Genomic DNA, 15,721 nt, shown 5'->3' with positions numbered 1-15,721 from the left:
ATTTCAGATCTCTATCTACAATCACTCCGAGATCTTTCAAAGTACGATGAACCAAGCAATCATATATAACTCATGGTTTACCATATACAACTCATACGCTTACCGATTGCCGACCTTGCAACGGTAACACAGATAGCAACACTTTGCCGAAAATAATATATCGCATAATTTGGTTTCGAAAGTCAAATTTTGCATACAAAATCAGCGGATTCCACAAGCAACTTATTCAGACTAGATATTGGTATTTTGAATCTTTAGATAAATTTGGCAGATTGTGATTGAATGACAAAATCGACTCTTGAACACTTTGAAACTGTCCCAAGAACGAACGACACTTTTCCCAATTCTTTGTAACAAGTCACTGGAAATGCTAACTGCGTAGGAACGTATTTGTGAGCCCCACTACACAATTTTCTCGGCTCTAATTTTGGTATTTGATAAAGCAAGAAATCGCCTATAATCGTAATAACCAAGAAGTACGAGTAGTTCTTGTTTGTGGTTCATTCTTTTTCAATGAATAAACTGTGCTCTTGATGATGTGCATTTGGAATTCTTGGAAACACTTCTGCTCTTGCAACAAATAATGGATCGCGATCATAAAGAACAAACTATATCAATAACATGGTACGCCTATGGAAACGATTAGTCATTTCCTCAAATACTCAAGAATGAACTATTAAATTTAATGAAAGATAAGTGCCAGAGTTGTAAATTGAACAACTGCTCCACGTCGCTCTTCCTTTATTAGGAGGATGAACAAGGTTGTTCATCGGGATAAGATTTGCACACCAACGCTATTAACGAATGTAAACAGAACGTGATCTCCGGATCACGGATAGTATTATTCATTACATCAGATATATCCATGTTGTAGGAGCTATTTAAAAAATAATAATAATAACAGTTCGATACAGGAGTTAGACACATTCTATCAGTGTTATGTTAAATAAGTATCAAAACCACCCGTTTTTTTAGAATGAAATATATGCACATATTTACACTCCTAACCTATACAGCTATAGAATGAAGCATACTGATGTCACACATAGCCTATACTACTACTATATTAGTCAAATAGATATTACACCTGGATAGGCTGTATATCATTTCTTGGAAACGATATAATGTTAATTGTGGGGAAGGGGTAACAGCAACATATTATTATTATTTCCCGTACTCTTCTGGAAAGAGTACAGGAAATCTCATTATTTCAAATTGAAAACAATCAACCAATTTCAAAGAATCTACTGGTAGAGTTGAAAAAGATTTAGTACAACACTATATAAAGAGGTTTACAGTCTCAGTTTCTGTAGAAGAGCAGCTGTATACATTTGCGAAACATCAATCATAGAAACCAAGAAGTCGTTCTACGCTGGCGTAAGAAATACCGTGATTGGTCCTGAGAGCGTCGAAAGTCCGTCATATGAAGAGATAAATCACATACACCCTTCGCCATCAGATGGACAATTGTGCAGGTGAAGGAAGGCCTGAAGAAGGATGAACACCGACGAATGCCATACTTTTGGCATTGTTTATGGAATGGACCTATGTCTATTTCAGTGATGACACTATATGATAGAGTAATGCGCAAAAACCTGACTGGCTTGCACACAACACGACTTTCAGTCCAATAGATCGTGTTTGGGACCATATGGAACGTAATTTGCATGTCTGCTCAGCAAATTACATTCTATATGGTCAACAACCTTGCCTGAACTGAAATAAATAAAAAAATATACCGAGAACTGAAACTTTGAAACAAAGTGAATATACAAAAGTAATGAAATAACTGAGCAATTCAATTATAAGAGAGCTTATCGTTTCTCTGGAATTTCACTACCAGCAGTATCAAAACTACTCGTAGGCTATAAATGCATTCATATACACTGGGTCCAAAAGCTAAGAATGAACTACACTTTTACCTGTATATGAAAAAATTTTCATGACTACAGCCAAATGTGGCATAAATTTATTGCCAGCATACTAATAAATTATATTACGCAAAAATATGTTATAAATTTCCTACAAATTAAATTACAATAGGTTTTTGGCAAAAGTTCCAAATTTCTTAAAGACGTAGTTAAGGAAATGCAACAGCGTTTACGGAAAACTATGCGGAGAGACATTTCAGTATGGACTATGTCCACCCGAATTGCGATGCAGCTCTCACAACGTCGTACCATCCTTAGCAGCAAGTGATTCAGAAGTTCTCGAGGCAAACTGGTCCACTCCTCCTTCAGAGAAAGGATAAGGCTTGTTTGCTTTCTGGAGGGGAATTTTGGGCAGCTATTGTCTCCCTATTGCGTCCCAAACGTGTTCTATGGGGTTGAGATATCGAAAGCATGCTAGCCACTCGATTCAAGTAATATCCTCGGTTTCCAAAATTATCTCCACCACTCGAGTACGATGTGGTGTGACATTGTCATCCATAAAAATGAATTTTTCGCCTACAGCACCACGCAACAATCGAACATGACGTTGAAGAATTTCGTTGCAATAACGTTCACCAGTACAATCCCTTTTTCCAGCACTTTTATCTCGGTGCATTCATTAATCATAATGCCTCACCACACCATGATCCCACCACCGTCGTATCTATCCCTTTCAAGAACATTCTCGCAATGGTAAGCAGTACCACTTTCAACCCAGATCATGTGCCATCTAGAATCGAGGAAAGACTAAAATAACTATCGTCTTTCAAGAGTACATTAGCCTATTGGTGTATTGTCCAATTTTATGGACACGTGCTCTACGCTGAACTGTGGATAAAGGGACGCAGCCTACAGGCCATAGGGCATATAGGCGTACTTGTTGCAAACATCTTGCCACAGTTGTCGAGATATTCGCGTACCTGTGCTTGAATAGAGGGGCACAGTCAACTGGGCGATGGACAATTGGGCAACGGAATAAAAGATGAAATATGCAATTCTATTCTGTTGATCTATTACCAAGTAAAAAGGAGTTAAAAGAACGGTTATAAACAAAAAAATTGAAAAATCTTGCTTATAATTAAGTTTATTTAGTTTATTTTTATTGTGTAGAATTACGAATTGTATGAAATTTCCCATAGAATTACGGTATGAACATAAAATTTGAAAAATCTCGCTTATAATTAAGTTTATTTTTATTGTCTGAAGAAGTATTTCTGAGCTTCACTGCGTAAGGTGTCTTGTTTGGCAATTTATCATTTGGGCGTTTTGTGTGCGGTTATTTAGTTTAATACGCATTCGCAAGATATTTTGACTTCTATTAAACAGTAAGATTAGTTTGTTTGTTTGTTTGTTTATTACATCGTTTCCGATATTTGCGTCAACGTTACAGTTACCACGTGCAAAGAACAAGTTTCAGTAAATAAAAGGTATGTATTCAAAATTTATAATCTTAATCGTATACTAAATTGTATACGTGACATCTAAATTAATTTAAATAAATTTCAAACTCTTGATTATCTCTCAAATGAAATAAATTGCTAAGTACAATTATATAGAAGTATAGAAATATTTCACAATTGATAAAAAATTAAAAAAAAATCAGCTAACGCCTTTTATTCCCGTATACGGGAGTAGGCGAGGCCATTTAGCCCTATCTAACTTTTGGAGACTGAGTGGGCAGTTCAATCTCCACTGGTACCCAATCAGAGATAGATGGCCCAAGGCTATCACTAAATAAGCGGTACGCAGTGAAGAGAGACGGTTCGAATGTGCCGCCATCTCGTGGTCTCTAACACAATATATTTAATGTCTGAAATAATGTGGGTTCTTCGGTCGATTTGCTTGAGTTTACAGGACGAAAAACCCGCTTGCCCGTGCCAGAGATCGACTAACTCGGGAACCGGTCGAAAAAAGGCTTAGAAAAATTTCCTCTAGTCGACGACTAGACTCGAAACCAAGTCTTCCTTCGTGCGGCCAAGCGCCGTGGTGTGCAAACGCCACATCCACTGAGCTACACATTCACTATTGATATAATTAAGAATTTTTTCAGTACTATTTGAAAAATAGTACTGAAAAAATTCTTAATTATATCAATAGTGAAAACGTTTTTTTTATATTTATATTTCTTGTTTCTATTCTTCAGAAATGGATAATTCAAGAATATTAAGTCAAAGAGACAAATAAAAATATGCTTAGAATTGGTATCTTTATGTTAAAGACAAGATTGATAAGAAAGGTTCAATTCAATTTTGGCGATGTGAAAAAAAAAAAAAAAAAAAAGATGCAAAGGTAGAATCTGGAGAAGTGTCAGTGATGAATCATTAATTTCTGAAAAACAGGAACACACATGTAGCTGTTCTGGAAATGCGGCCAGAGTAATAACGCAAGAAGTTAGTACAACAACCAAAAATTAGCGGATACGACAATGAGCAACCCATTACAAATCAGAACTCAAGTTCTACAAAATGTTTCTTCTGCGGTAGAAGGAATGCTTCCAAATCATAGCAGTCTGTGCAGAAATATTCAAAGAAGAAGATTAAAAAATTTAAAAGCCCCAATTAATCCTGATTCTAGGGAAACAATAATTATTCCTGAAGAATACTTAAATTATGAATTCAGTCCATCACAATTTGAACGTTTTTTATTGGCTGATTCTGGATCAGAACAGGTCGACTCCGTGAGGATATTAATTTTTGGTCGTGAAATCCATGCAGTGTGGGGCCAAAGCATGAATGAATTATTTATGGATGGCACATTTTTACTTTATCCCCCTCTTTTTGCTTAAATTGTTGCTATTTTGGCTAGAAAGGATGGAGGTCCTGTTTTCCCTGTTTTATATTGTTTATTACCTAATAGGACTCTTGAAACATATACAAAATTATTTTATATGATACACGAAACGTGGCCATTACTAGATCCCGAAAATATAAATGTTGATTTTGAAATTGCCATTCATCAAGTGTTACGTAAAGTATTTACACAAGATAACATAAATGGTTGCTTTTTTTCATCTCGTACAAAATCTTCGTAAGCATTTAGCTTCATGCAGTCTTTTAACCAGATATAATTCTGATGCACAATTCGCTTTAAATTAAAAAATGATCACTTCGCTTGCTTTCGTTCCATAACAAGATATTATTTACGCTATTTCTGAACTTGAGAATCATTTATCCAATGAATTTGAACCAATTTTAGAATGATTTACGAACACATACATAGGTCGTCTAAGGAATAACAGAACTAGGGCTCCACCGATTTTTCCCTCAAACGTTTGGTCTGTGTACCAAAGAATAATAAATGGAAGCGATAGGACAAATAATTTTGCGGAAGCCTGTCATCGAAAACTGCAATTGAGCTTTGGCAGCAGAGAAGAGCAAGTCATCCAAATTTATGGATTTTTATAAATGGACTACAAAAAATTCAAAAAACATATGATGTTGATTATGAAGGAGCAGTAGCAGGTTTTTTCAACATGAGCACAAACGTAGACGTTACGATGAAGCTGACCAAAGAATTTTGAAAAAAGTTATTAATTACGATAGGGAAAATATAATAGAATATTCACGTGGTATTGAATTATAGTTATATGCAATACCACGTAAATATTCTATTGTATTTATAACTATAATATGAATTAATAAATTCAAAAAAATTGTTTTGAATTTCATATACTTTTTTGTTTTAGTGTATATATGTAATATTTGTAAATATGTTTTTTAATTACAAAATAATATTAATAAATGAATTTTTTAAAAAAAACTATTTTTTCTTTATTTTAATACTGTGCAATTATACCTTTTCATTTTTAAATCATTTTCAGACCACTCTTTTTAACCATCTCTTTCTTAAACGATCCTATAAATTTTGATATATGATATAAACGAAATTATATAATATAAATATTTATTAACTAGCTGACTCTTTTTTTTTTTTGTATGGGAAATTTCAATATAACTTCTATACAATTCGTAATTCTACACAATAAAAATAAACTTAATTATAAGTGAGATTTTTCAAATTTTATGTTTATACCATTCTTTTAACTCATTTCTAAAAAAAAACTTATTTAAATTTACCTGGTAATAGATCAACAGAATAGAATTTCATATTTGATCTTTTATTCCATCGCCCAGTTGTCGTGTACCCTGAATAGATGCACCTTACAAGCCGACCTGGTGCGTCGATTACGTTTTACTGTTATAACCAAAAATCGGTCCTCGTGGTCAGTAGTAGAGCTAGGGTGAACTCTTAGCAAACGCCTGGGATGCATTCCATTGGTCTGAAACTCTGCCCAGAGTTTCAGACCAATGCAATCAGACAAACAGAATCTAACACTATGTTAGATTCCAAGCTGTCTGGCAATATCAGTTATTCTGCGGCTTTCAAGTTTTCCAATAAATCTTGCATATGTGAAATCATGATGTCTTTAAGACATTACAAGAAAGACAAGTTTGCAACTTTATTCGTTCAGGAAAAGAGCTTCCTTCAAACAATTCGTTTAGCGCAGCCTTTTGCCTTGTATCCTGATGAATGCTGCCTCGTGATCCCATTGAGCATGATTCGAAAATTTGAATGTGTACCCGATTTCTACTCGAAATCATCAGTAATACAAACTGCCAGAAGTTGAGTCGTCTGAATTTGCGGTTGTAATCTCTTCAGAAATAGTGTTTGTCCTTAGGATTTGGACACCAGTGTACAAACAGCCACAGCCTCAATCATTAAATGTACTTCATATGGATAGAAAAATCTCTTAGACTTATTGCCTTCTTTGGAGAAGTGACCTTGAATAGCAATCTACAATACTGAAACTCGTTTGCTTCTATCAGGCAGTCATAAATAACTGCCCTTAAATACACGTTACCAACTGGCCATCTATTCCTATGCTACTCGATTTCATGCGGTGTTCTACTGAATATCTTTGCAAAATCTAGAAAAATCATTGTATAAGCTTCTCCTCTGTTCTCGTACAATGGTCATCCTATTATGAAACTAGGTTATTGAAACAAACCTCTCCTTAACATAAGTCCCTGCTATAATAAATTTAGTTTAATCCTTTATCCAAGTGTAAGAAAACAAAGTTTGCCCCTGAAGTAACTTCAGGACTGAGGCAACTCGTGGTTAAAGGTGGACCAAGCTTTCATCACTACTTGTCTTAGTATCTCCCATAATGCAAAGCACATCTCCTTGCAGACATGTATAATGCATAGTATTATACATATCTGCAAGAAGACAAAAAAAAATTCCAATAACTCCCTGCTGCCATTTGGAAAGTTTCACATTGTCATCAATCCAATTATGTATTCTCTCTCTCTTTCTCTTATTACTCTTCAATACCTACCATAATTGCTGCATAATTGAGTGTTCCTTTATGCAGTAACACTATATTTCTAACATCTCACATCTATCCTGGAAGCTTATTCTCATACCCACTGTCTAATTCTCTTCTTTCAGCAGTAACTACTTGGCTTCATGCTACCATTCTTCCCTCTCGAATGTAGACCATCCATAACAAAAAATAAAAAATAAAATAAACACATTCTCTTATACCCTCAAGTTTATCCCATATATCAAAGTACTCAAATTCCTTCACCTAACTGTCATACCATTTTCACAATCATTGCCTACCTTAACTCCCTGATATCACTACTTCGGCAGTTCTACTACTACTAACAGCTCTACCCTTCGCACGTTTTCACTTCACTGCCTATAATAACACCCCAATCTCGTGCTACATGATTGACACTTCCTCTAAACATATCTTAAACTTCTGCTCACAGCTGAATCTCTCTTTCCTTCTTTCTGCTTCAGTATTTTGCTTTCCAACCTACTATGATCACTTTCTATTTTTCTGCAACCGTACCCTCTTTTACTTCCAAACAGCCAGTTTTTTCTCTAACTGCCCTATCTCGCACTATACGTTTTATTCCTCTATCTCCCCGATTTACTCATAATATCATTTTGTTTGTTTTTCTTTCTTTCTTTCTTTCTTGCGTCTTCCATTCTAACTTTTCTGTAACTCTTCATTTTTCTCACTTTAGTGGACGAAACTTATATCCATATCGCAGTCTATCTAATAATACGAAAGTCTATCTAATAATAATAAAACTGCACAATCAAGACCTAATGTAAACAAATGAGAGAGAGAGAGAGAGAGATGCGCCAATGACCTGTTATTTTGTCATTACTGTATATATGTGCTTCCTACTAATGATTTAGTTTATAATACAACTGTTATTCTCATTTCTTTCTGATGCCAAACCGAATTTTACTATTTGTCTTAGACATGTAGAAGACATTGACTTGTGGAGTGCTGGTATCTCTGAATTTTCATTACCTGGAGCTGTTTTAGGTCCTACATTATCCTGCCTTATAGCAGAACAGTTTGCCAATTTGCGAAGAGGGGATCGATTTTGGTATGAAAATCATGGATGGCCCTCTTCGTTTACGCCAGGTAACGTATGTTGCGATATCATGATGTCATTATACTAGCCTATTTAGCAGTACATTTAAATTCTAAAAAACAGAAGCGACCATTTACTAGCGAATGTACGTGAAATTAACCTGCTATAAAAATGACGAGAATATTGTAGTCTCCGCATGAATATCTCAAAAAGGATTTAACTCGGCTAAACCCTTTATTTAGAACTTTTTTTTATTCTTTTGCTGAAAAAAATAAAAATAAAACTTTATATGTTCGATTCTAGTCATCAATAAGAGAAAGTTTTCTATCTGTTTTCACTTTCGAAGTTACTCCAACATCTTAGACAAGTAGCTTCTTCCTTTTTTTTTTTCCAGGAAGGTACTCCAGTTTTTAATCGAAGTTCCCGTATTACACACGACTACACGTATATAAATACTAGCTAGTGCTAGAAACATTGTCTGGTTTTTAATGACATCATACATACAGCATATAAATAAGTGTGTGGTTTAGGAGAGAAAAATATCATAATGAACCTCAGTACTTTCATTTAAAAGGCAACATATCAATATCTTTTGGCGTTACAAAATAATGAAATAAATAAATGCTTTAATGCATTTTCCTTCCACAAAGAGGGTAAGTAGTAAGTACTATTTTAATATCTATAAAGTTTAGGAAATCTGTAGGCAGTCATTCTCCACCTCCGCCATTACAGCGGTTCGATGCATCCCCACAGTGTGATCGACAAATGTCAGGCTATATTATTCTTCCTTCGTAGCATTTATGTATGCTCCTGTATATTCTATGGGCAATTTTACTGAGTTGAGAAATTAAAAAAACCAACTTCCTTTCTGTGGGGACCATTTTCTTGCTCCAGTGACTAGAAACATCTAAAAATTAGTTTTAAAGATTTTTCCTCTGGTCAGAGACCAGAATCGAACCTATAATGATTTACGATCAGTAGAATAATACAAAAGTTGATATTTATTCTTAAACTCATAATTTTATTAAGCATTTTACAAAAGAATACTTAATCGTAAAATTATCATTTTCATTCTTAAACTGCATAATAAGAAAGTATTTACATAATGCTAATAATTATGACTAATACGTGGAGACTTGTAGTGTCAAGTTTCGAGGTTTCAATGAATATTTTTAAAATTTTTTCCTGAGTTTCGTAAATTACTATTAATTCATTATAGGTTTATTATTGATGCAATATAATCTAATTCTTAAAAGTTAAAATTTTAATTTGTAATATATTTTTGTTTATCCAGATTCTTTGAAAATATTTCATACCAGAACTAAATTCTGTTTTATACGAGCCATTTAGGAAATCTCAGTAAGATTTGTCCTATGAATGACATAAGTTCATGTCATTTGTATAGCTGTAGACAACTGTGTGCACGTCAGCTTCTCCATCCACAAAATGTTTAAAATTTTGAAAAGAGAACAAAATCTTGACTTTAAAAAAATTACCAAAAATTATCTGGTCAATATTCAAAATTTTTTCACGTAAACTTTTCTCGGTATTTTTTTTAATTATTGTCACTTATAACAGAAAAATGTTCTAAATAATTGCTCTGTATTATTAGAACAATCTTCTGTTCTCTGAAAATGATGTTTATTATTATAAAAGTTTATTTTCATTGGAAGTTTCATTACAAAAAACTTAAGCGGCTTGAAATTTACACACACACACACACACACACACAAAACAAACTCCGTGCAAGTTCATGCACTTTAGACAGTCAATTAAGATCTAATTATTATAACAGACAAATGAGAAGTTAATGAATCAAATATCTCAGGTTCTGAAGATTTATTATCAGAATATACTGAGATAATTGTGGTTTTGTTTTCTCCTCTCCCCGACTCCCCAGTTTTTATGTTGTTATTTTATTGTATTCTGTATTACTTCTTCGGTTTTACAGTTAGTTTTTATTGATCATATCCTTTACTTCTTTCAGAACAACTTCAAGAAATAAGAAAAGTAACGGTTGGTAGAATAATCTGTGATAATTCCGACGACATCACAACAATTCAAGCTAAACCGTTCCTTCTTCCAGACCCAATCGAGTAAGTATATTCTGTTCCGAGTATACTAACTCCTTGAATCAAATTCAAATACTTTCATCAGAAGAACTAAATGAAATATCTCTGTCTCGATCTTTGGAAAACAGAGTTCAAATCCTGTCTAGAACGTGAGGAATCTCTATAAGGTCTTTTCAACTGAACTTAGCTGGTGTCATATGGAGATCGCAGTCTGATCTAGGAAAATAGGCAAACCGACCACCAAGCACTGTGTTGCGAAACGCACAACGCAATTATCACACACAATACACCTGTTTTCATAGCATTATATGTTTCTGCAATACGGGAACAAAAATAACATGGCCATTTTTATGCACATTTTTCGAGATCCATGTGCCAGCACTCTTTGTGGATGATCTTGTAACCCTGTTATTTTATAATTCACTGGTCAAGGAAGCAAATAGTATATTTTTGCATTGTGTGTACCAGGCCAAAATGCCTATTTATGATTAAGTAAAATTCAAGTTGCAAGGAGAAAACCCTCATGCCGAACAGCCATTCCAGATTTTTGATAGTTAGGAAGCTATGGATGTAATGTTTGTACCAAACCAGACTAGAGGTATAAGTCACATCCAAGAAGAGAAATCTAATCTTTTCTGAAAACTGGTCATCGCCAAAGTTCAGGAGAATCGCTGACAACGAATAATGATGAGGATATTGTTGTTTAAATAATTGATTGTGGGAGATTTTGATGCTTAGAATTTTGAACGCTATAAGCAAGTTTCTTCAAATCTTACAAAATCCTATTTGCTGAAAAAAAAAAAAGCATTTTCCCAACCATCCCTCCCTATTTTTTAATATCTTCCAATAAGTGAATAGGAGTTCCATAATGCAATTAGCAGCATCAGCGTTTCTTAAAGTTAAAAAGATTTTGTTTAGAAAGCTGCTTTTCTATTAAATGCATCTACAGCTATTTGTCTTATTGCAAAAATCTACCCGCTTCTTGCGAGTGAGCGAGCATATTTGTCCTCCTGACTAGAAGGGTAGTGAAATGAAGAAGAAGAGAAATGTACACTCTAGAACGTCAGCAAAACTGTGGATAAGATTTCAAGTCAGGGGGATAATTATTCTTGTTCGGCAGGAAGTGCATAGGAGAAAATAGAGCCCCTGCAGTTGATGGACAAATCGCAAGAAATGAAGATATCTACAATGACATGTGGTGAACGATCAGAGAGGGAACTGGCGACCCAGTTGCAAGGAATACAAGGAATAGAATGCAGACCTTATGATGGTACTTTAGCAGTTTGCCTCTATGCAAATCAAATGCCTTCAAAATGTTAAGACTAAGATTGGTTGCCAAAAATACCAACCAACCAGCCGAGTTTCTTCAAATCTTTTCATGGCTGGTGTCTAAAGAGGGATAATGTGATGGCAGTGAGACAATAATTTGATGGATGGTGTTTTTCATGAATTTAATCTCTCTTCTTTGCAGGGGATGAATATAGGCTAGCTTCCATGCTCACCTGGCATAAAGTAGATGCCAGGTGAGCATGATAGGTTGTTTTGGAGATAATACAGGATTTAGTGTGAATTTTAGATTGCAATTAGAGGAGTAACATCAGGACAATAATACCGACTGATATTCCAGTTCTGCAGGATTCTGAAAATATCTTTCTGACGAAAGAATAGAGAATATATTCTGTGAACTGTTCTTAACATATTGTGACACTGTTAGTAGTTTAAGGCACAAGGATTTGACCTATTATAAGTTCTTGAATGGTGACTATATATGGATAACTTATGGATCATATGGATAACTTAATTCATTCATTTGTAATAAAGAAATTTTTAAAACCTTCATTGGAGCGAACATGACGATCAAGTAAAAAGACAATAGCAAATGGTTTATTGGTCAGTGTGTTCTCTGTACGGTTCTGGGTGTTACTCTAAGAAATATTAAATGTTAACATTTAAATAAACAAGTTTTCTAATAAACTCTATCCGTTTTCTTTCGTTAAAATAATGTTTCCACAGTCTAAGTTTCACGTACAAATTAAAATCATCGAAATAAATATAAATATAGTGCTGAATAAAATGAGAATGAAACATGCCTATGTTTCATTTTCAATGCCAACATGCTAATATAAATTAGTTCTTAGTTTGGGATTATTCCTTTTGGATTCTAGATTCAGCTCGTATCATTCAACATGCAACTTTGCACCCATTTCTAGGCCAGTCTTTGATTCGCTAGGCGTATTTACTCCATTTTATTATTTATTTATTTATTTTTATTCATTTGTGCAGTGCATCCATACATACTGCATCTTTCTTTGATCGGTGTATCATATTCTCTGTCAGGCAACATTATATCTAAATTTGTAAATTGTATTTTATACTGTACTCATCGTTTCTTATGAGTTATTGGAAAACCAGCTACATTCTTTGTAACTGGTTTTCCATTTCAGTGTGCGGCAAGGACAAATATGTAGAAGGTAGCCGGTTCTCCACTCTGCCCCTTTAGAATCTACAAGATTTTATTGTAGATTCTAAAGTTCGCTGAAAAAAGTATTGTAGATGCTTTTGTCAGCGAACGAAGATGGTTCTGCAAAATTATTATTTAATCCTAATTAGGTGAAGCATGTATTTACGCTTTCATGTGAATTACAGTTTTTCTTGGAATGTTTCTTGCGATGCTTATTTCTTTTTTCTCCTTCCCCTTTATCTCCTGATATTCCTGTTGTGATGTTTCCAATACCCAAATGAATTCTGTAATATATATATTTGTATACTGTATATATATATATATATATATCAAGTTTTGAAATTTGATTTCTACGTATGGGAACTCTGTCTTCAATGCAACCTCAATCTGCAAGAACTCCTTAGATTATTGGATATGCAAATTACGCTGACTGCAAAAAATCTATTCCTTTTCTGCACACTTGTGACTATACATATAAAAGCTTTTTGAGAATTATCTTTCATTTGCAAAATATTTTATTTAGTTGCTTATTTTTTCAATAATCCTGAAATGCAATTTGAAAAAAAAAAAATGGAAATTCGTTAACTTAAAACATTTTACTGCTAATTAAATTCGTATTTTTCTTTTTTTCAGCAACCATAAAGTGGAATGCAGCAGTGGACATTTCCCTCGTTTGGATCTAACTAAGTGGCAAGACAACAGCTATCGTAAAAAATAGAAAAGAAACGATTCTCTCCTGTAAAAATATCCAGTGGTTTTACTATAAAGTGCCCTGAAGTTTGACAGGGGAAGGCACCTGTGCATACTGGTTGGTTGTGTTACATAGTCAATTACAAAGAACTAGGAATTGCCTTGACAAAATACTTCCAACTAGCAAGGGATTTTCGAAAAGAAAAACAAAAGTGCTTTCAAAAACTGAACAAAAGCTTGCGATAGGTATGGTCGGCGGGACTGACTCCAAGCTTTAAAACTGTATAGTGATAAGGCTCTCAAACCAAACGTAGACATTTAAACGTGGAGGAAAAAAACTGAATCCATGCAGTTTTTTACGCATATAATACATCTATGTTGAGTACAAGCCAGATGAATTCAGAGGACCTCCTTCGAACAATGTTTTGTTACTGCCATAAAATTATCATGAATACAGTGATCTTCAGTTGTAACATAGAAATAAACCTAAATAACATTGTTCTACTAATGTCTACTTACCGAACTTCTAAAAGGTATTGTGCCAGCTAATGCCGTCACTAAACAGTTTAGTTTAATAGAATGTGAGCAAAAAAAAAAAAAAAAAAAGTAAATAATCATCTTTTCACCTGTTGCACATCTACAAAAATTAAATCCAATATCCTAATTTAAACATGACATTCGTCTGTTAACGTTTGTCAGTAAAATATCGCTTCAGTGATATCCTTGAACGGATCAGTCTTCTTAATCTCTATCTGTAGCAGAGATTATACATGAGATTGGTATCGTTATATTCTGCAAAAATAAGTTACAAAGTTAATCTCATTTCTGAAATAATCATTTCAAGCATAATTCCAAATCAAATATCTGGTGAGAAATAAAATGGAACTCGAGCACTCCTGACAAATTAACCCTAGTTTCTGTATTTACAGTACATCATTATTTTCATAGCCTGAAAATGATATCTGCGTGATACCATACGGGAGGGTACTAATCCTAATGCTGAGGCCTTGGTCGGTTCCAGTTACAGATTAACTTGCAGGGCACCTTCCTTTTCAGAGTTCCTAATATATTTTACTGTTCCCAATAGATCAAGTTAGCTTCCAGATCAGATGACCCATCCGTTTCCTACCCTCCAAATCCAGGCTCTATCCGAGGGAACCTCTTAAATCCAGATCATCCTCAGTTCCTCAGCCCAGTGCTTCCCGAATCATTGCACCTTTAGAAAATGATAATATATTTTAAAGCACACTGGGGAAAACTACAGGGTGGCCATAAAATAACTTTCCCTCTTTGGAGGCATCTGTAGCTAAAACCAATAAACGGAATGAGACCAAATTTTATGTTGAGAGTTTTGAAGGCATGGGGAGATGATCTTCGCGAAAAAAAGATTTAGTATCAAAAGTCGCCGATAGAGGAAATTTTGGCGCTGGCGGAGCCGAAAACAAGCAGATAATTACATTAAAGGCAGATAAAATGGAATAATAACATTTCGACGGTGTAAGCAACAACCGCGTCACTCATTCCAGCTGGATATGTGACGCGTTACAATGATAATAAGAATAATAATAATTAAACTAAAACAACAATTTGCGAGAGAAACAGAAATTAATGTAGTGATTGAACTCAGAGGAAATAATGTTTTATTCGTCAGTTACTGTCTCTTCTTCCACTGCTTTCCGTCCTCTGCCAAGTCGAACTCCTAGTGATCCAGTTTCTTCAAACTTCTTAATCATAGCTCTCAGTGCTACAATTCACATAGGACCTGTACGCAGGTTATGGAGCCTTCTAAATTCCCGAAGGGCCGCTACAGCATTGCACTGTTTAAGGTAAAAGAACTTAACAAGTAAAGCATGCTGAGGCAAGGTAGGACGCATTGTGAGAACAATTCATCAGTCATTCGAATAACTGCCTGAACGTTCCCAATCCCTTTTTAAGTGAAATTGTTGGCGCTGCTGTCACGTACGCACAGTAAAATTTGCATAATCCTTTTACTTGTGTTTACTGCAAATATATTTGACTGCTTTCGTCTCCGCCAGTGCTAAAATTTTCCCTATCGGCGACGTTTGGTACTAAATCTTTTTTTTTTTCGCAGAATTCATCTCCCCCATGCCTTCCAAAGTCTCGATATAAAATGTGGTCTCATTTTGTATTAAGTTTAGCTACAGA

At 34.5% G+C, this 15,721-nt stretch overlaps 1 protein-coding gene across 1 annotated transcript in view; it reads left to right on the top strand.

Annotated features, from left to right (window-relative positions):
- LOC150097465 (salivary peroxidase/catechol oxidase-like) overlaps positions 1–13,583 on the top strand; it is a 126,255-nt gene extending 112,672 nt beyond the window's left edge. The window contains exons 15-17 of the mRNA XM_090406928.1: positions 8,213–8,382; positions 10,320–10,428; positions 13,499–13,583. Of these exons, the coding sequence (XP_090263054.1) occupies positions 8,213–8,382; positions 10,320–10,428; positions 13,499–13,583 (364 nt within the window). The remainder of the gene's footprint in view (positions 1–8,212; positions 8,383–10,319; positions 10,429–13,498) is intronic.
- Positions 13,584–15,721: the final 2,138 nt, after the last annotated feature.

This window comes from Typopeltis vanoorti, chromosome 17, assembly GCF_054136105.1.
Source record: "Typopeltis vanoorti isolate ZY-2024b chromosome 17, IOZ_Tvanoo_1.0, whole genome shotgun sequence".
NCBI lineage: Eukaryota > Metazoa > Arthropoda > Arachnida > Uropygi > Thelyphonidae > Typopeltis > Typopeltis vanoorti.
Note: the sequence above shows the minus strand (reverse complement) of the source record. Positions and strands in the feature narration are given on the sequence as shown.